Source organism: Callorhinus ursinus, unplaced genomic scaffold, assembly GCF_003265705.2.
Source record: "Callorhinus ursinus isolate GAN/ISIS: 27379988/994484 unplaced genomic scaffold, GSC_fseal_2.0 scaffold16, whole genome shotgun sequence".
Lineage (NCBI taxonomy): Eukaryota > Metazoa > Chordata > Mammalia > Carnivora > Otariidae > Callorhinus > Callorhinus ursinus.
Genome location: NW_027397078.1, coordinates 10,712,045 through 10,734,066, shown reverse-complemented (window position 1 = coordinate 10,734,066; position 22,022 = coordinate 10,712,045). Strand labels below are relative to the sequence as shown.

Here is a 22,022-nt window from a genome sequence, read left to right as displayed (position 1 = left end):
CAAGAGTCTAGAACAAGTGACAGAAAAATGACAAAATGGTTGGGGTTTTATTTTTTTAACCCAACAGCAGTGCCTTGACTATTCCTATAGTGTTCATTTCCCTGTGCATCCCATCCCCATCCAAAGCCACCCTCCTTTGGCTTCTTTCCAAATCGTTTTCTTCTGCCTTCCTGTCAATATTGTGCACTCCTGAAACCCTACTCATTTCCCACCAATATCTAGTCTCTCTCTTTCACACTAGAGCTCCCAAGCTTTAGCTACGTACTTGGATTCCCAACTCAGGATGATATTTCCTCCCTTGCAATTTGGTGTGGTCATGAGACTAAGTTTTTGTCACTGGAGGTAAGTAGAAGTAGTGTATGCTATTTCCAACTTGTCCTACTCCAATAGAAGGTTCATGTGCTCCCATAAGCCCTTCCCTTTAATCTTGGCTGGGAGATGAGAACTCGGCAGCCATCTCCTATGAAGTAAATGGAAGCCCCATACTGAGGACTGCACAGCAGTTTTCTTAAGCTTGGACTGCACATTTCTGAACTGTGATCCAAGAGAGAAATATACACCTTGAATAAGCTACTGAATAGTGTGTTTCTGTTGCAGCATCTTATCATGTGCCCTGAGTGATACAACTTATAGTAAGTTATTAATTTGTGATCAAACAACCTTATCTGATATGCCTAGGAAGTTAATAATATGTGTTAATAATATGGAAATATTAACAAAATTCAAGCTTTTGTGGGGTTCCCCAGCCCAAATATTGATGGACATGAAATATTTAAACATTTCTGCAGCCAAGAGACGCTGCTGCAGACACTGGAATATTTATAGTGTAAGACAGGAAGAATCATGGTATTTGTGTTTCCATAAGACTAAGGAACCATTTTCATCTTGGATCCAATCTAGAAATTATTTTTCCTGCCAAAGCTGAACTTGGATAAAATTCTCTCTTTCACCAGTGTGGAACAGAAGCCATAGGAAGAGAAAACTTGAGTTTCCACTGAACAGAGAATGGAGCCACAGCACAGAGAATGTGATCTTATTCCCAGAGTTGTATGATAAAAGCAATGGGCTTTTTTGCAGAGTGCTGGAGGGGATGAACTGACTATATCTTAGGACTCTGAAGTAGATTTTGAGCAATTACTCAGTGTAGACATACTTTTCTCTAAACTTTCTGAAAGACCCCATGACACAGACATTTACTGACTACCAAATATCTATGTTCTCCCCTATATTTCCTAGCCTTCTTGCAATTAGGTAGAACCATGGGGCTGATTCTGACTATGAGAAATGTGATCCATCAATCCTAGGCTTTAGCGTTTAAGAGCCAACAATTACAGTTAAAAATCTTCCCACAATGAAAATTCCAGGCCCAGTTGACATTATTGCTGAATTCTAACTAACATTTAAGGAAGAAAGAATACCAATTCCCATCAACTCAGAGAAAACTGAAGAGGAAAAGATATGCCCCAACTCATTCTATGAGGCCAACATTACTCTGACAGTGAAACCAAAGATATTACCATAAAAAAAGAAAACTATGGAACAATTTCCCTCATGAACATAGATGTAAAAATTCTTTAAAATTTAGCAAATTGAACACTAAATAATATAAAAAGTTTAATACATCATAACCAAATGGAATTTATCCTAGGAATACAAATCAGTGTTAACATTCACAATTCAATCAATGTATTTCACCACATTAACAGACCATAAAAGAAAAACTATATGATAATCTCAATACATGCAGAAAAAGCATTTGACAAAATTCAACATCCATTCCTGGTAAAAAAAAATTTCAGCAAACTGGGACTAGAAGGAAACTTCTTCAAACTAATAAAGAGCATTTACAAAAGAACTGTAGCTAATATCATACCTGGTGGTGAGTGACTGAATGTTTTCCCCCTAAGATCCCAATGTCCACTCTTGCCACTCAACTGAATATTCAATATTGTACTGGAAGTGCTAGCCAGTGCAATCAGGCAAGAAAAGGGAATAAAATATTCAGCCTGGGAAGAAAAAAGCAAAACTTTGCACTCAAAGATGAAATGACTGCCTATGTAGAAAATCAAATGGAATCTATAAAAAGCTATTAGAACTAATAAGTGAGTTCTCTGTACTATATACTATATAAACAATTGAAATTTTAAATATAGTACCATTTGCCATAGCATTAAAAATATGAAAGATTTAGGGATAAGTCTCACAAAAGCTCTGTAAGGCCTAAACACCAAGACAATATAATACTGTTGAGAGAGAGAAATTAAAGTTCATGGACCAGAAGCCCAAACTGATCTATACAGTAAACTCAATCCAAATCCAAATCTCAGTAGGCTTTTTAAAATAAAAATGAACAGGCTGATTCTAAAATGAATATGGAAAGGCAAAGAACCTAGAAAAGCAAAAACAACTTCGCAAAAGAAGAACAAATTTGAAGAAATAACACTCCTTGACTTCAAGATGTATTAGAAATCTACATTAATGAAGATAGTGTGGTATTGGCATAAAGGTAGACAAATAGATCAATGGAACAGAAAGTCTAGAAATAGGCCTGCACATATAAGGTCGACTGATTTCTGACAAAGGTGCAAAGGCAATGCAGTGGAGAAAGGATAGTCTTCTAGACAAATGGTTCCATTTGCTGGAACAATGAAACATTCATATGTCGATAAAAAAAAAGAATTTTGACCCGTACCTCACATTAAAGGCAAACATTAATTTAAAAGAACTGTAGTCCTGAATGTAAAACATAAAACTATAAAATACCTAGAAGAAAACAGGGGAAAAATCTTTGTGGGCTTGAGGTGGGCAAAAATTTCTTAGACACAACACCAAAAGCACAATCCATAAAGAAAAAAAAAATGTTGTTAAATAGAACTTCAACAACATTAAAAGCATTTGCTCTTTAAAAGACAGTGTTAGGAAAATTAAAAGACAAGCCCCAGATGGAGAGAAAACATTTGCACATCACATATTCAGCATATATAAGGAGCTGTCAAAACTCAATAATAAGAAAAAATAAACAATCCCCCAAATTCAAAAAAGAGAGCTCATCAAAGTAGATATATGGTTTTAAATTAAAACCATAATGAGGGGCGCCTGGGTGGCTCAGTTGGTTAAGCATCCGACTCTTGCTTTCAGCTCAGGTTGTGATCTTGGGGCGTGAGATCAAGCCCTGTGTCAGGCCCCAGGCTCAGCACAGAGTCTGCTTGGCATTCTCTGTCTCCCTCTGCCCACCCCCCACTCATGTGCGCTCGCTCACTCTCTCTCAAATAAATGAAATCTTTAAAAAAATAAAACCAAAATGAGATCACTACAGTTCAGAATGACTCAAATTTAAAACACTGGCCATATATATACCAAGTGTTGGCAAAGACGTGGAGAAACTGAAACTCTCATTCACTGCTGGTGGAAATGTAAAATGCTATAACTACCTTGGAAAATAGTTTAGCAGTTTCTTAAAAAGTTAACCATACACCTGCCATAAGAGCCAGCCATTTCACTCAGAATAATCATGCGGAGTGAATTCAGCCAGACCAAAAAGAGTACATACTGCATTATTCCATTTACACAAATATTAGGAAATGCAAACTAATCTATAGTAACAGAAAACCTATCACTGATTGCCTGGGGGAGTGGATGGGGCGGGGTGGAAAGGAGAGGTTACAAAGGGGCATAAGGAAGCTCTGGGGAGTAATCGGCTCATTACATTGAGTGTGGATATAAATACACATACACCCACATATGTCAAAACTTGTCAAACTGTACATTTTAAATATATGCAGTTCATTTTATTTCAATTATACCTCAATAAAGCCATGTTTTGAAAAGTGCTATGACTAAGGGTGTGGCTCTCAATAAAATCTCTCACTTATATAAAATTAGTTAGGGAAAAGATCTGATTAAGAGTTTGGCCTTCTCTGTCCTCTATTCCCTTACCATTCAATCAAGAGAAAGAAAAAGATGGGGAAGTTAGAAAACAGCAAAAAAATGTGCCGGATCTGTTAACTATGTCCCCCCAAGAACTGTGGGTGTGATTGCAACACAGAATTAATTACAATCCTATATTAAGAAATCTAATAAGTTTTTACTAAGTTTACTTTTTAGGTGTATAATTCAGTAATGTTTAGTATATTTACAAAACTGTACAACTATCACAATGATGTAATTCCATAACCTTTTCATCGCTCCAAAAAGAAACATCACGCCAATCAGCAGTCACTCCCCATTTTGCCTCCTCCCAGCCCCTAGAAACCACGAATCTGTGATCTTTTGTTTCTGACTTCTATCACTTAGCGTAATGTTTTTAAGGTTCATCCACATTGTAGCATGTGTGACCACTTCATTCTTTTTCCTGGTTAAATAATATCTGATTATATGGTATACCACATCTTATTTATCTATTCACCTACTTTTAAGTCTATTAACTTTTTTTCAAAGATTTTATTTATTTATTTGAGAGAGAGAGAGTAGGGGGAGGAGTAGAGGCGGGGGGTGGGGGAGGGAGAGAAAATCTCAGGCAGACTCCCCACCGAGCGCAGAGCTCACGACCCTGAGATCATGAACTGAGCTGAAACCAAGAGTTGGAGGCTCAACTGACTGAGCCACCCAGGCACCCCAAGTCTATTAGGTTTGTAAGAGTCTTGTTCTGCTTGAGAAGCCACAAGCCTGGGCAATACCAAACAAAACAAGCCTTTGACTAGTTAAGACTTAAACCCAATCTTCTAATTTTAATTTTAATTTTAATCCCTGATCTTCTAAGGGCAACTGAGCTATACAGACTTAAAGAGGGCATATATGTTCTTCAACAGCTAGTTCAGATATGGCAAGGAGCATTATAGAAAAGGAAGAACCTCCACAGAGCAGATCCAGGGACCATAAAGAACAGTGGAGAGTGGCATTACTGCAAGAGAGAAAACCAGGGCCTGATCCAGAATGTTCTTGACTCTCAGCATAGGGGCCTCCAATCATCTGCAAAGCAGAGTTTTGAAATTGCTACATTTCAGTGACTTCTGTGTGTCTCCCTTGTGCCCCTTTCCACATAGGAGTGTTTATTTTTGCCATTATACATTAGGTGTATATTGGAGGGTAAGCCGGATAATTTGTCTTTTTTGTTAGTCTTTTAGACCAAGTAGAGCCAAGACTGGTCCAGGCATAGTTACCATGCATCACCCAGAGATGCAGAACTATGAGCTAGATTCATTGATTAGATGGGACTTCAGGGGTCTCCCTGGGAGAATGGTGGAACGTGTGGAGCATGTTCTATGTGTGGGAATGTTTTAGATCAGGTTTCCTTGGAGTAGAGTCTAAGATTCTTGTTCACGTGATTTATTGGGGGTTTATCCTTAGCATAAAGGAATTTAGGGAAGGAAGATAAGAGCAGGAGGGACAGCTAAGCAAAAAATGTAGTGTTAGGTATAGAATAGATTCAGTCTGATACTATGGGATATTTCTGGAGCACTAGAATTAGTCCCACCCTGAGGCATGAGAGATGGCCTTTGGAACGCCATGTCATTCAATCACTGGCTAAGGTCCACTCCCCAGAGAGAGAGGTATCACCTTCCGTCTGAAGAGGCTTGCTTTTGGCCAAGGGCAACTTTCCAGAAGAGGGAGGAGCTGTGAGCCATTGGCCAACACCTACAGCAGCTGGGGATGTGTGCATCTGCCTAATGAAAAGAGACCAGGGTGGGGCACCAGTAGCGTCCAGGGCAGGGGCGTGGAAAGCATGAGGGTATTTGATAAACAGAAGTGTGAGCTGTGGCAGAGCCATTTACTGCTTATTGAAGAGCCATCTGTTTGTCCACATTTCCAAGTTCCCTTTACAGTTAAATGGAGTCAGGTGGCCAAAGGACTTAGAGAAGTAACGTTTGTCATTTTCAAGCCCAAGCATTTAACAGCCCACTAGTCCCCCTCTCCCTGTCTCAGCAACCATGAAGTCCAAGTGTTAGGATGTCAGCGTCTCCATTGGCCTGTGTCCCTGAGTGATTATGTGGAGGAGAGCCACCCCAATCACCCACCTTGCTGACTCACACTGGACTTACAATCTGAGCTCAAAATAACCCTTTGTCATGTTCAGCCACTGGTTTTGAGGTTAGTTCGTTATCATAGCATAAATGAGCTTGTCCATTAGAGTTCAATTAGGAAAGCAGAACCACACCATTAAGTGACATGGAATTAGGAATTTACGACGAGGATTAGACCTGAGACAACCGTGGGAGCTGGCCAGGTACTGCATGGAAAGCTGTTGTCTCTGCGCACGGTGATGAGCCTGAGGTCAACTACAGGTATTAGGGCTAGAAGAAAGAAACGCTGAGCTTGAAGTGGAAGAGACCAAGGACAAACTGGAACCCACAAGGACAAAGTGGAAACCATCTGTTACCATGTCCAGGTTCAATGATGTGGGTAACCTACCGAAGCTGGCATCTTTTCTCCCGGAGCTGCATATGCATCTGGCCCAGAACTTGCAGCTGAAGGAGAGCAGGCAGGAGCTGAAGAGTCTGCAGGCCCAGAATCTGCTGTCCCAAGCCAGCCTATCAGCAGCAACGAATGCACTCCGCGGTGTTGCCTGGCATGTTACACTGACCTTCAGGGAATAGTGACCACTGCTTCATCTTTCCCTTCTAAAATCTGTTGTGGTCCATCAGAAACCAAAACCACACGAGGGATGAAGTTCTGGGAAGCATAGTTCCAGTTTAGCTAAGCTGACACGGTACAAAGCCAACAATTAAGTGGCCTCACTTAATACAGACCCCAATGGAGGTGGCAGTGTGACACCCAGAAGGGGACTTGTCACCAGAACTTGACTAACAACGTAACAACAGAACAACATACACCAAAACGGGATCAAAACAAAGACCATTTTCTTAGTCACACGTGGTGGAGGATATTCATCAGTTCTTCAGAGAGAAAATAATTAAAAATTACTGTAGGAAATGAAAGACAGTGCTATATTCTACACAATCTACAGTGGTTAAAAGCACGAGTTTTGTAAAGTCAGGAACCCATTTACAAGGTGTAAGTTCTTACGCTAATTCTCTTCTCTGTGACTCATGTGTACATCTGAAAATGGGGATAATAAAACTTTTCCTATGGACTTGTTGGTAAGATTGAATGAGTTAAATAAAGAGAAAGCACTTAGAACAGTATGTGGTATGTAGGCCCTTATTAAATATTAACATTATAATTGTGTATCATCTCATCATGCTTTACCTTTACAATAAAATATATACATTTATGATTCTTGGTAAATTTCTAGGTTGTCCTCATGAAGTTCTGGGTCAAATGCTTCTTCCATGGGTTATGTATTTCTGCCTGACAGTTGTAGCCAAGAGTCTGATGTTCAGAATGGGGAAAACCAAGTGCACAGTCTCTCTTGCTGAATGTTTCCCATTCAAGAAAGTTTCTGATACAATATACACCTCATTGACATGAACTATTCTCATTTCTATACATTTATATGTCTCATCAGCACAGGACTTCTGGCCTAGAAAAATGATACATTAACATTCCAAGAATAATCAGAGAGAAAGCAAAAAACTGTCCACTTCTTAGGAAACTCTTCTAAAGTCTGTGCTGTGTGTTCAGTGAAGATTTCTCAGGTAAATAAAAGTATTCAAGTAATTTGCAACTGTGGTTTATCAGAGTTAATTCCAGATCTGGGATGATTTCTACTAGAATGTGTGTGTGTGTGTGTGTGTGTGTGTGTGTGTGTGTGTGTAAGAGAGGCTGTTACCAAATCTGAATTTGTATTTAGTAGATTTTTCATATTTCAAATTTTTCATTTGGTTGATTGTATTTTGTTTAAATGTTATTTTAAAAATTGGGTACCTTTTTGGGGGTAAGCCTGAGGAGCCATGATTATGCAAGACCACACTGGTTAAGGAAGCTTATAAGAGAACCATCTCCCTTTTTGTAAATGAGATATGGGGGAGCCCTTCCAATTTCTGTTATTCAAAACAAAAAAGTCTTCAATGACATATAAAAAAATCATGAAGTTGATTCCTGTTGACTCTCATGTCTGAGTTCTTTCCAGGATCTCTAGGGTAGTGAGCAGGCTCTTCTATGGCAACTGTTGGTCATGGGGGATTCCATTGCATGGTTCACAAAAGGGGTTCAATCTGCCCTCTTGTCTCTCTCCAGTGGGAGCCATAAGGAAAAATGTTACCCCAAGATCCTCTCTTTTCTGGTCATGCTGTTCAACTTCAACTAGATCAATGCAGGTCTTTTAAACTGAAAGATCATTGTGGCAGACTTCTGTTTTATAACAGAAGCCTGGGTACATTGCTTCCCAGAATAAAGGACTACATTTTATGCCCTTTTTGTTGTGACTAAGTTTTAACCAATAGGATTTGGTAGAAGTGGTATAGGCAACTGTGGGGAAATTTTTTTTAAAGGAGCTGACTCAGTTTTGGGGGAGAGCCTTTTTGCTTTCCTTCCATTTGCTTTCCTAGACTGCTTATGTAATGGCTGGAGCTTTGGCATCTACCTTGCAACACGGGATGACCTTAAGGGCAGAAGCCACATGGTGAGAATGGCTGAGCAAAAAGGATGGTCCTAGATTCCTGATGACTTTGTGGGGTTGTCACACGAATAGCAGACTATCTACCTGTGAGCTTGTTTTGTGCGAGAGAACAAACCATTGTGTTTTTAGTCACCATATTCAGGTTTCTACTTCTAGCAGTTGAATGCAATTCTTGAATACAATTAGGGAATCTTAGAAGGCTATTGGGAGTATGCTCCTTTTTACCTCTTGCCTCAGGCTTTTGGGGTACCATTTTTCTTTATGGCTCCCACTAGAGAGAGACAAGAGGGCAGATTGAATCCCTTTTGTGAATCATGCAATGGGATCCTCCATGACCAACAGTTTCCATAGAAGAGTCTGCTCACAGGTGTTCCCTGTAGATCCTCCTCTGCGTCCTAATATAGCTTTCCCACATCATGTTGGTGACAACTTACTAAATTCAAATGGCCTTTGAATGCTCCCCCATGTGATTGCCTCATCCCTTCCCACAGGAAGACTTTTCCCTCTGGGTTCTCTCAAGCATTGAGCAGTATCTTTGATTTAAGCCAGCAGACCTGGACAGAGATCAGTTGTTGGTTCCAGAGCAGCTCAGTTTCATGAATGAGGATGATTCTGGATCATCCAATCTAGTTTAGATACCTCATCAGTGAAAAGTGTGAAGTTGATGATCCACTTAACTATGCCATCCACTGTGTCCCTTTAGGTCCTCTGAAAAGCAGATGCCAGTATGGAGTTAAATGTGCAAGAGATGTATTAGGGTAACAACTGTGAAGAATAAAGGGTAAAGGATGAAAACCCACAGGTTTGCCAGTAAGAAGTGATGGACTTGGTTTATAACAGATGGGGGGAAATCCCAGCTTTGCTAGCCCAAGGCTGAGGTCCTGCTTTGAAATGAATGTTGATTTATAGCCAGATATTTAATGGAGAGACCCTGGATATCGGAGAGACACAGAAATGCTGAGATAAATTCTCCATACCCCCTCAGTGGACTGCCAAATTAAAAACACTGGGGAGGCCCAAAAGATCCTGAAGAAAAGTGAAAGGCAAGGGAAACGTGAGAACTGGCTACAACTTCGAATGCATTCCTTAACCATGCACAGTTCATCCAGCAGAGGGTGGAAGCGTTATGGGCTCAGTTATTAGAACACAACTTCAGCCAAATTAATTGGCTAACCACTAAGGTATTCAGACCCAGAGCGAACCTTTAGAACGTTGGGCTAAAGTGTAAAAATAAGACCTAAACATCTGAAGAGATGTCACCCCCTGCATACTGGGAGTAAGGTGGGATGGTGTGGGTTGGAGGGTGGGTTAAAACAGATTCTACAGTTTAAATTCAGACAAGTTACTAAACACCAGACAAATGAAGCAACCAAAGAAACTCTCAGAAAGATAAAACAATTCAGGGTTATTATAACATGTTATATAAAATGTTATCTAAAATGTCTACTTTTAAACCAAAATTTACTAGATATACAAAGAAATTGGAGAGTGTAACCCAAACTCAGGAAGACGGTAGCCAGTAGAAACTATGAGTGGACCCAGCTGTTGGATTTAGCAGAGAATGTCTTTGAAGCAGGTATTATAAATTTGTTCAAGGAGCTGAAGGAAACTGTTTGACAAATTAAAAGAAAGTATGCTAATAAAGAGTTAACAGAGAGTCTCAATAGAGAAAAATGATAAAAAAGAAGCAAATGAAAAATTCTAGAGTTGAAAAGTATAAGAACTGAAGTGAAAAATTAATAAAGCTGTTCAAAATATCAGTTTGGTCAACTTGAGCTCTATTTTTTTCTTTTTTGGTAGCTGTAGAGGATAAATTTTTAGCCTTCCTATTGAAACATGGAGTATTTCCAAAATGCTGAGAAAATTGTTTTCAAATGTTGTTATATTTCTACTGCTTTTTTTTCCGGAAAATTTTTGAGGTGGTAAATAACTAATTGTAGAAATATAAACACAATTTTCTTATATGGTCAATTAACCTGTGACAAAGGAGGCAAGAATATACCATGGGGAAAAGACAGTCTCTTCAATAAATGGTGCTGGGAAAACTTGGCAGCTACATGCAAAGGAATGAAGCTGGACCACTTTCTAACACGAAACACAAAAATAAACTCAAAATGAACTGAACACCTAAATGTGAAACCTGAAACCATAAAAATCCTACACAAGAGCACAAGCAGTAATTTCTCCAACATTGGCTGTAGCAACATTTTTCTAGATATGTCTCCTAAGGCAAGGGAAGCAAAAGCAAAAATAAACTGCTGGGACCACATCAAAATAAAACACTTTTACACAGTGGAGGAAATCATCAACAAAATGAAAAGTCCACCTACTGAATGGGAGAAGATATCTGCAAATGATATAGCTGATAAGGGGTTAATATCCAAAATATATAAAGAACTCCTACAACTCAACACCAAAAAAAAAAAAAATAATAATAATCTAATTTAAAAGTAGGCAGAAGACCTGAGAAGACATTTCTCCAGAGAAGGCATCCAGATGGCCAACAGACACATGAGAAGATGCTCAACATGACTCAGCACCAGGGAAATGCAAATCAAAACCCCGATGACATACCACCTCACACCAGTCAGAATGGCTAAAATTAACAACACAAGAAGCAACATGTGTTGGCCAGGATGCAGAGAAAGGGGAACCCTCTTGCGCTGTTGGTGGGAATGCAGACTGGTGCAGCCACTCTGGAAAACAGTATGGAAGTTCCTCAAAAAATTAACTACAGAAGTACCATAGACCCAATAATTCCACCACTGGGTATTTACCCACAGAAAACAAAAACACTAATTTGAAAAGATACAGGCACCCTTATGTTTATAGCAGCATTATTTACAATAGTCAAGATGTTGAAGCAACCTAAGTGTCCACTGACAGACAACTAGATAAGGAAGATGTGGCATGTAGATACAATGGAACATTACTCAGCCACAGAAAGGATGAGACTGTGCCATTTGCAACAACATGCATGGACCTACAGTGTATTGGGCTAAGTGAAATAATTCAGATGTAGAAAGACAAATACCGTACCATTTCATTCATATGTGGAATCTAAACAAAACAAATGAATAAATGAACAAAAAGCAGAATCAGACCTATAAACACAGAGAGCAAACGGTTGCTAGAGGGGAGGGGACGGGAGCATGCACAAAATGGCTGAAGGGGAGTGGGAGACACAGGCTTCCAGTTACGGAACGAATAAGTCATGGGAATGAAAGGCACAGCGTAGGGAATATAGCCAGTGATATAACAGCGTTGTGTGGTGACAGGTGTCACTTGCAGTGAGCAGGGCATAGGGTATAGAGAAGTAGGATCAGTATGTTGTCCGCCCAAAACAAATGTAACACTGTATGTCAACTGTACTCAAAGTAAAAAATTAAAAAGAAAAAAGAATAGTCAGGACCTGCCAACTTCCTTGACATTTGCCCCTGTTTCCAACTCGGGGCTCACCAGGGAAAGGCAAAGACACTCTTCAATACAACCACAGGATGCCCCTCTTCTTGTTCGCCTGCCCCCAGCTTCCCCAGGCCAACGACTTCTAGTTGGAGCCTACCTGAAGCCTTCCATCTTCTTCCACTATAACGCTGTCCCATCTCTTACCTGTGAGTGTCTGCCGAACGCAAGGGATAATGGCTGACTCTCTTGCAGCAAGCTGTGCATAAACAGTTTGTTTAGAAATGAAGAAAGACAGAAACAATTTTTCAACTCCACTGAGCCTCACACCAATAGAAGAACTTTCCCTGCAGGAGATTTTGAGAGGTCAGATTTTTACCCTAAGATTTAGAGGGTTTGGCAGGCTCTGTGGTCATTGGTAAAATCATTTATATTATTTTAAAAAACTTGGACACGGCAGGTAGTTGCTTAAAGGAAAATGGACTTGTGTTTCGAAACCAAGTTGCTTCAGCTTCTTGAGCGATGCTCAAGTCCAAATAGTTCAGAGGGAGGGTCTATGTTTCTCTGTGTTATTTGGGTTTCATTTGTCTTTCAGCCTTTGCCATTTCAATCCCTTCAAGGCGTCTTTTTCATGTCTCCTATGGTTTATGAAATGTCACATTTCCTCCAAACCCTCCATTCTCTCTTTCATGATGATTCCCCTCAGTATTGGACACCATCCCTGAGGCAAGTACTCTGCTGAGCTCCCTATGAGAATGCATGGGGGATTTTAGGGAACAAGGGACATAGAGCCTTGCAAACCACACACTGCCTAGTCGACTAGTTGACATCAATTTTGTCCAGCTACACATGTATCTTATTCCTTTTTTTATTGCTTCACCCACAGGCTGAGCCTGAGGTCTTACATTTCAATCCCTAATGAGAACAAATTTTGCTGGTTTTCCAAATATGAAATCCTGCCACTAAGAAGTCATAACCCTACAATGTAGTTCTGACACTGACCTCATGCTGAAGACTGGGGTGTGGTCTCCTGGAGTACTCGCTCTCCTGACTCCTGAAAACACTTGCGTGGATGGAGTAATCCCTTTACTAATGATTATGAAAGACAGAAAAAACACTGTCCAGTCATGTTACTCCATTCAGCTTTTTAGGAAGGAGGTGGCACAGAATCCTCCGCAAGTCATCAGGTCCTGGAAGCAAAATTTGCTTTCAAATCAATGCAAATGCCGTCTGGTACAAACACAGGGAACAGACAAGGTGTATTGATTATTCTCTTTGTTTGATATGTAGGCCCTTCTCAGAAAATAGGGCATAAATTCCTCTCTCAGTAGATCATAGAACAATCTTTATTCTTCTGTTTCCTCCTCTTTCCACATCTTCACACACATACAAACCACTGGTATCACTGTCACACAAGCCAAAGAATCATTTGTCCAGGACCTAAGTGGAGAATGAGGGAGATATAGGATATTCCGTGTGTGCTTTCTTCTTGGAGCCCTTCTGGAATGTCATCACACTGACCCCATCCAATTTACCGTTTGTGGTAAGATAGATGGTACACGTGTTATGGTTAGGGATATTTGCATAGACTGTAATAATAAATGTGTAAAGAGTGGATTCTTTCAAGTGCACCCGGTAGGGAGGGAAGCAAACCGAATAGTCTGGAGAACAGAGCTGACCAAACCTACAGGACAAGTTCATTCTCTGGAGTACACGGGAAAGACGCAGTCACGGGTGACATCAGCAGGCCCTTGTGATCAAAAGCAAGAATGGGGTGGGAGGCCTCTGAAGCCGGAAAGAGACTTCTAGATACGACAGCCAGACCCTGAATGTTACAGCAAGACCAGCTCCTGGGTTCTTGGAAGGTCACAGGCAAGACACTTAACTGGGAGTGGGAAGGAAAAGAGAAAGGTCAGCGAGTCGTGCCAAGATGTGTCATTGCCCTGAAGCTAGCTTGTACTTATATTGGCAAAGGGGAATTTGGGACTCAGTTAAATTCCTTTATGTATTTTCTAGTCTTCTTAGGAACACACGCTTATGCTTTGGAACTTGACTGTTTTATGCCGACTGAACGGTCTTAAAAATGAGTTTTAAACTACAGAAAGTATAAAATTGTCCGTCATCCTTCACTCAGTTCATTGTAAAGGCAGGTGCATACGCCCTCCATTGGCGTGTGGAGGAAGTACATTCAATTGTGGCAGTTTCCTTGTTTTCCTGGGATCGCAATTAGCCTCCATTTTGAATTTCCCTTGAAGTTGGGCCCATGCCACTGAATCCCAGTGGAATGTAGGCAGAGGGGAGATGTACAGTTTCCAGGCCTGGAGGACGCCAAGGCACAAAGGTAAGACCAAAGCCACCAAATGATAAGAGCCAAGGTCCCTGAATTACTGTGTGAAGCAAGGCCATCCGCTTACCCTTGATGTATTTTGACACGACCAATAGACACTTATTGTATGAAACAATTCAGATTTAGGGAGCGTTTGTTATAGCAGTTAAACCACCTAGACTGATACAACCAGTACCTTTCATAGAAAACAATGTGGACATTTCTGATGCCATTATTATGGCAGTTGGCTTGCGAGAAATAACGTTCTAAGGTTTTGTAGTAATTTGTAAGTTCAAATCAGTTATTCTCCACTTGATGTAGGACAAATGCCTATGGAGCTATTTTAAAAGACATATCTGGGCCCTAGTCTTGACCCAGTGAATCGGAACCAGGGAAGGCAGAGGCATTATTTTAAAAACTTCCCTGTGTTTTACATACACCCTTGGCTAAGAACTGCTACTCTACAATAAGCCAAATTTTACCTTTAGATTAAGCTAGATTGTCAGGCCTCATTGTCTTGGTACAAACAATTTGACTGAATATAGTTTTTTTTTTTAAGTACATTTTGATTGTATCTAAAAAAATTAACATGTAACAAAATTGACCTTTTTTGGGTGTACAGTTCTATAAATTTTATTATTTTCAGGTAACACCACCCAAATCAGGATACACAACGAAAATATGCCCTTATACTATCCTTTTGTAGTCACAAGCTCCTCTCACCCCAAACCCTTGCAACCACTCATCTGTTCCCCATCATTAGTTTTGTCTTTCCAAGAATGTCATAGAAATGAAATCCTACATCGGTAACCAGTTGAGACTGGTTTCTTCCCTCGGCATAATGCTTTTGTGATCCATTCGTGTTATTGGCATTTATCAGTAATTTTTCAATGCTCAGTAGTATTCCATCATATGGACCTACTACAGTTTGCTTTCCCTCCGCCATAGAAGAGATCTGCGTGTCGTTTCCAGGTTTTGGAGATCGTGAAGGGAGCTGCCATAAAACATGTGTACTGGTGTCTGTGTCATCTTAAATTTTCCTTTCTCTAGGGCAAGGTTTCTCAACTGCAGTACTATTGACATTTTGGGATGGGGAATTCATTTGTTAGGGGGGCTGCCCTGGGCACTGCAGGATGTTCAGCAGCATCCCTGGCTTTTACCCGCTAGACGTCAGTAGCATCCCCACTTCTCACCCCCACCCTCACTGTGACAAATACACAGTGTCTCCAAATATCATACCCCCCCACACCCCGTGGAGAACGACTGCCTTAGGGAACAAAAACCTCCATTATTATTTAGTGTGGGATTGCTAGCGACGAGTATCAGTTTTTGTCTTAAAATGCCTTTGTTCACCTACACTTCTGAAACAAATTTTCTCTGGACATAGAATTCTAACTTGACAGTTTTCTTTCAGCACTTAAAAAAAGTCATTATACTCTAGATTTTGTTGTTTCTGTTGAGAAGTCAGTTATAAGTCTTTAAGTGCTCTTTTTGAGGTAAGAGAACACTCTTTCTGATCACTTTCAATATTCATATCTATAGTGGTATCGTGGGTGAAATGAACCCTTGACGTAAGATTTACTTCTGACGATGAAAGTGATGAGGCCACACACACACCCAGAAGGTAGGAAAGGTTTATTACACACATCGTGAGGCTTACTGGGGAGAGCAGGGTTGGCTTCCCGAGCTGGTCTGAGAATGGTTTGAGAAAGCCGGCAAAGAAGACTGGCTTGAAATTTGTCTGGTGGTCAGGGAGTGGGGCTGGAATAGGAGTTCCAGCCGACAGGCCAAGGTTCGAACTTTCATCTGCTGCCAAAGACGAGAGCACCTGGGGTTTTTTTGAAGACTGTATTTTTAAGTAATCTCTACACCCATCGTGGGGCTCAAACCCATGACCCCAAGATCAAGAGTCGCCCACTATACTGACTGAGCCAGCCAGGTGCCCCCACACCTGCGCTTTCTTACCAGCTTGCCCAAATGTGGGGCAGAAGGGAAGAGGGAGAGGTGGGCTTAAAAGCTGTCAGGAAGCATAAAAAATAGGAGTCATACTCTATTACAAGTGTTAAAAGGTTTTTAATGTATTGCATCGGTGTGGGTTTCTATTTTTCCTGCTTGAAGTTTGTAGTGCCTCTTCAATTTTGGAGCTGATACCTCTTTGCCTTGAAAAGTTCTCAGTACTTCTATTCTCTCTTCTCCTTTTGGGATTCCAAATACACATATATTCAACCTTTTCATAGTACCATAAATATCTCACCGACTCTTTTCTATATTTTGCATCCTCTTGTCTCTCTGTGCTTGTCTGAATATTTCCCTCAGGCCTAGCTTTCAGTTTACCAATTTTTTCTGACAATCTATTAAGCCCATATAATTATGCCTTGACTTCAATGCTTGTATTTAGTTCTAGAATTCACATTTAGTCCTCCTTTTATTTTTTAAATTTTTTTAGTCTTTTTTTTAAAGATTTATTTATTTGACAGAGAGAGAGAGAGAGAGAGAGAGAGAGAGACTACAAGCAGGGGAAGGGGCAGAAGGGGAGAGGGGGAGAGAGGGAGAGAGAGAGAGAGAGAGACTATAAGCAGGGGAAGGGGCAGAAGGGGAGAGGGGGAGAGGGGGAGAGAGGGGGAGAGAGAGAGAGAGAGAGAGAGAGAGAGAGAGAGAGAGAGAGGGAATCTCAAGCAGGCTCCACAACCAGCATGGAGCCCAAAGTGGGACTCGATCTCACGACCCTGAGATCATGACCTGAGCCGAAATCAAGAGGTGGCCACTTAACCGACTGAGCCACCCAGGTGCCCACTTAGTCCTTTTTAAAATAGTTTCCATTTTCTACCAAAATCCTCAATCTTCGGCATTATTTCCTTGAAAATGTTAAACTTTAGAAGCAACTAATACCTTTTGCTGAAAAGCAGTCCCATGTGCAAAGCATATCCATTCGGGCTTCCTTCCTCCCAAATTTTGGCCCCATTATATCTTGAGAGCACTCTGATACTTTCAAGTGCTTCAAATACATAGATTTGTCCAATTTTTCTATCTGTGTCCAGTGCTAGGATGCGTTTGAGCCACTTACTAGGAATTACCAGAGGACTAGAGACTTGCTTTAAAGCCTGTGATTATTTTACAACACAAGTGTCCCAGTGTGTAAAAACTTAGTGTCATGAAAAAAAACATGACGAGAGAACTCTTCAAGATTAAGAGAGACTTAAGAGACAACCTAATACAATGCATGGACCTTGAGTGATTCTCAATTTAAGTGAACTGGCTTATAAAAGATGTTTTGGGAAGAATAAGGGAAATCTGAATAAGAGACTGAGTGGTAAGTAACGGATATTAGAAAATTACTGATAACTTTGTTAAACGAAAATGCTGGCATTGCAGTTATGTACAAAAATGTCATTTTTAGAAATGCATACTGATGTATTTAGGGTTGGAATGTCAGGATGTCTGGGTAGAACATGGAGCAAACACAGCAAAGTGTAATTGACTTAAATCTATGTGACAGGCTCATAGGTGATTATATTGATCCTACTTTCCTACATATTTGAACTGTTTCCCGGTAAATCAAAAAAAACACAAGGGATTGATGTTAATAACCAGATTTCATAATTAAAATCCCTAGCTTTAATTTCTAAAATTGTATAGTATCTAGTAATTAATGAGGAAAATCAACTTTTAAATCCCGAATTGGTTTACACTTTTATATAATTTTTGTAATTCTTAATTACTATATGCAGTAAATTAAGTAATTATAACAATTACAGAGTTAATGTAAATCTGATGCCAAGTTGGGAAATAAACATCTAAACATATGAAATCAAACATTCCTATGGACAGAATTTTAATGATTTTTAAACAACTGACAGACTAAGACTTTTCATAGAAAACTTTTCTGTTACAATAACCTTCCTGCCCACAAGGAAAGTTCTGTAAAAATTTTAAAAAGTGTGCTACTATTTTGACAATTCTAAACAAGTTACTCATAAAGGTTGATTGGGAGGAAGTTCGATAGGTTTTCTAGAATATAAAAACAATTTTTCTCACCTTGGGACAGATGTTTACCAGTGACTGAACAAGATAAGACTTTTCGTAAGTAAAAATAAAAAGGTATCACTGTCATTTGTACATTTCCTCTTTTTTTTTTTTTTTGAGTAATCTTTACACCTGGTGTGGGGCTCAAATTCACAACCCCGAGATCAAGAGTTGCATATTCTTCCAACTGAACGAGCCAGGCGCCCCCATTTACGTATCTCTTAAAGTTAGGTCCAGCTCTCTAGTGTACTTAAGACACCTTACCTATCATAGTAGACATGTGTTATACATGCCAGACGAATGTGGAAGCAAGAGGAGCTATCTGGGAGTGCAACCTGGCCTGGACAGGGAAGTTTCCCTGCTGCAGTTTTAGTAGGTAATTTTAGGGTTACGATAGCATTTCCTGACGTTTTCAGTAATGAGGAATGTGTAGTGACAGTGTGCCAAAGTATCAACTGTCACAATTGTTGGAGGGACGGTTATCAAAAAGCCTGTCAGTCTATTGTCTCTTAACTTTAATGTAGCTTCTGCCAGCAAAAACATCTCACTTCACTGTATTCAATATACTTATACTCCGTCATGCCCCCAACTCCCATTACTCAAGAAGGCCTAATGTACAGAGGCATGCAACAACAAAAAAAATGACCTCAGTAGAATGATCAGATCACTCTTCTAGTTAATTCTTTAGCTCTCATTCGCTGCTTAAAATCTGGTATCAAACTAGGGAAGATTATAGTTCAGATAAATCCAGGGCCTAATTAATTTTTTTAACATATTTTCCGTGTGAACAAATTTCTCTTGCCAAAATACTGTACTGTTTAGAACAGAGGTTGCAAATTGCTTCTTGTGGGCCAAATTTGGCCCGCAGCTATGGCTTGGCTCCCCCCTAACTTATATATATGCATGCGTGTACGTACATGCACACAAATGAGTTATCCATATAAAAACCCAGATTTCCACCTTCTTTTAAAAATGCTGAGGCTCTGGCAATGCTGGGCCCGTCTTGAGAAACAGTAGTTACCAGCTAGAACAGAGTGGCAGCAGTTCCAATAGGAATACCTGTTTAGCCTTTGAAAATATTTTAGTTATGGGACCCCTGGTTTAAATGCATTGTTTGTTCAATTCAATAAAATATCCCCTTCACTCCTGAGATGAAGACTTTCCAACCTTCTGATTTGTCTCCTCTTTTGACTTCTTACTCTTACAAGGTAAAAAAAGTAAACCACATTTTAAAGTTCTGTCTAAAAAAGATACTCTAAGATTTTTAAAGAACTACTATCAGATGAAAAATCTTTAAACCATGTGCCCTGGCAAAAGGAAATTTTGAGTATGGAAATGTTTTCAGTTTCAATAGCCTCGCAAAATCAAAGCAGGCAGAAAAATGCTTAACTGAAACTCAGGAGCACGATAAAGACATCAGTCTGGCTCTCTCACCAAATAATTATTCTGAGTTTCATCTCTGATTCCACCGCCGCTTAGGTCCCTGAGAGTAGAAGTCTGTGACAGTGACTTGGGCTTCATTCTTGTTGTCAACCCTGATGATTTTAAAACTAGTTGGCCTAATTTTCCCCTTTGGGATGCTTCGGATGGTGTTTGCTACTTCTGCTGGAAGAGATTCTCTTCTGCTCATGGAAAGACTTTCTTTTCCCTCTGCGGATTTATGATAGCCTATGGGTAGAATTATACTGCAATACACCATATGGGAAATACGTTAAAAAACTGAGTTCAAGCTTACGTATGTGTGTACAAATTTCTAAGAAACAAATCTTTATCCAAACTCTACGACTGCACATGTGATCATTTATTTGATAATCATTTGACGTTGAACACGTGCCCCCTGGGTCTGGGATCCTGGGAAAGATAACCCCGCTACAATTCCTGCTTTGATGTGACTGGTGGCATCTTAGAGAGAAGTTTCAACATCACAAAATGTCTCCACTGAAGATACTTTATCATTAAAGATCCAGGATTTAGCAAGAGTCTTTCCATTTTAGGAAAGTCATAGTAAGAATACAAGAGAGGAGAGGCTATAAACAATTGAGGATTTTTTGTGGGATCAGTAGAGCTCTCAAACTAACGTACTACTATGGGTTGAACTGTCTCCTGGAAAAGACACTGAAGTCCTAAGCTCTGGGACCTCAGAATGGGACATTATTTGGAAATAGAGTCTTTAAGGAAGTAATCACATTAAAATGAAGTCATTAGGGTGAGTTCTAAACTACTATCCTTATAAAAAGGGGAAATCTGGAAACAGAGATAGCCATGCACAAAAGACAGACAATGTGAAGACACCGAAGGAGAAGGCCACGTGAGGACAAAGGATTGGAGTGATGGATCTGCGAGACAAAGAACGTCTGAGGTGACCAGAAGTTAGGAAAGAGGGAGCATGCCCTGCAAACACCTTTAGCTTCAGACGTCTGGCCTCCAGAACTCTGAGACAATACATTTCTATGGTTTTAAGCCACCCAGTTTATGGTACTTTGTTACAGAAGCCCCAAGAAAATAATACAAGCACCTTTTCAGAACTGGATAGTTTCTTCATACTTAGGAGGGCCTTAGTGCCTACCAATTTTTCCTTTTTCTTTAATGTTTTGACATGGATTTGCATGCTGTTTTATACCTTAAAAATTCTACTACTACTAACATTTTCCAAATTAATATCCTTCTAACACTTGGTCCATAGTAATCTGAACAATGTCAACGACCCCCTAATGTTCAAGTCAACAGATTCTATTTTCAGGTCCCCAAAATGTCAGTAAAAATGGCCAAAGCAAATTTACTATATAAAGGAGAAAGAGGAATTCATGGAAAAAATAATGAAGACGAATAGTTTGGGGATTAAGATAAATCATTTCACTTTCTGTTAAAGCTAAGGTTATCAGTAAATATAATTCCTTTTATTTTTGAAACTAGTATAAATTGATCATTTTATTCTATTCTATCAGTGATCTTTTCCGGCTTCTTATTAAGAGTTCTCAAATATGTGAGCTTTGTTTTTGGTTTAAGTTTAGTGTCCACTAATCTCGTTTCCATCCAGTTAGGAAACAGGTTTTTGAGTTGCCCTAAGAGCTCCAGTTGAGAATGCAGAGTCATTCCCCATTTGCTCCCTTGTACTCCCCAGTAACTGTGACTCTGTTCTTAGTTTCTGGCATGATATCTGGCACATAAGAAGTGCTCAGTTAGTATTTCTTCAAAGTAAAAGCCAGATATGAAACCATGTTTAGGAAACAAATATAACACAAGCATTTACAGTCCACGGGCAGACAACTGGTACGGTGCTTTTATGCAGTTGTTTTTTTTTTTTTTTTTTTTTAAGTATTTACTCATACCACTAAAACTGACTCTTGGTGTTGATGATTCTCTACCAACCACCTTATTCAAGTCTGAACTGCTTTGAGGCCTCCGAGAAAGCAGGGACACCCTGCCCGTTTGTTATGCTTGTCTCATGTCCACCTCTTCCAAGTGCTCGGACTTAATCCTTCCTTTGGTCTGTAACCTGTCCCATTCTTTTCAGTAATCGACCAAATGACTGGTATGGTGGGTAGGCTCTAAGATGGTGCCCGTGACCCTTGCCTCCTGGTCTCCTTGCCATCATCCTGAGTATAAGTAGACCCTGTGACTCGCTTCTAACCAACAGAATGTGTCAAAGGGGGCAAAATACCACTTCCATGATCATGTTACCTAAGACTGTGACCCCTGTCTTGCTAGCAGCCTCCATTAACTCTCTTGCTGGCTCTGATGGAGGAAGCCGCC

At 40.0% G+C, this 22,022-nt stretch overlaps 1 protein-coding gene across 2 annotated transcripts in view; it reads right to left on the bottom strand.

The window, feature by feature from the left end:
* The window catches only part of RPGR (retinitis pigmentosa GTPase regulator), an 85,562-nt gene that overhangs the window by 4,907 nt on the left and 58,633 nt on the right, over positions 1 to 22,022 (bottom strand). The window contains exon 18 of one of the 2 annotated variants that reach the window (XM_025857629.2): positions 16,114 to 16,441. The exons of the other annotated variant lie outside the window; for it this stretch is intronic. Within the exon in view, the coding sequence (XP_025713414.1) occupies positions 16,427 to 16,441 (15 nt within the window). The 3' untranslated portion in view covers positions 16,114 to 16,426. Of the gene's footprint in view, positions 1 to 16,113; positions 16,442 to 22,022 lie in introns of those variants that run through there. 2 annotated transcript variants of the gene reach the window in all.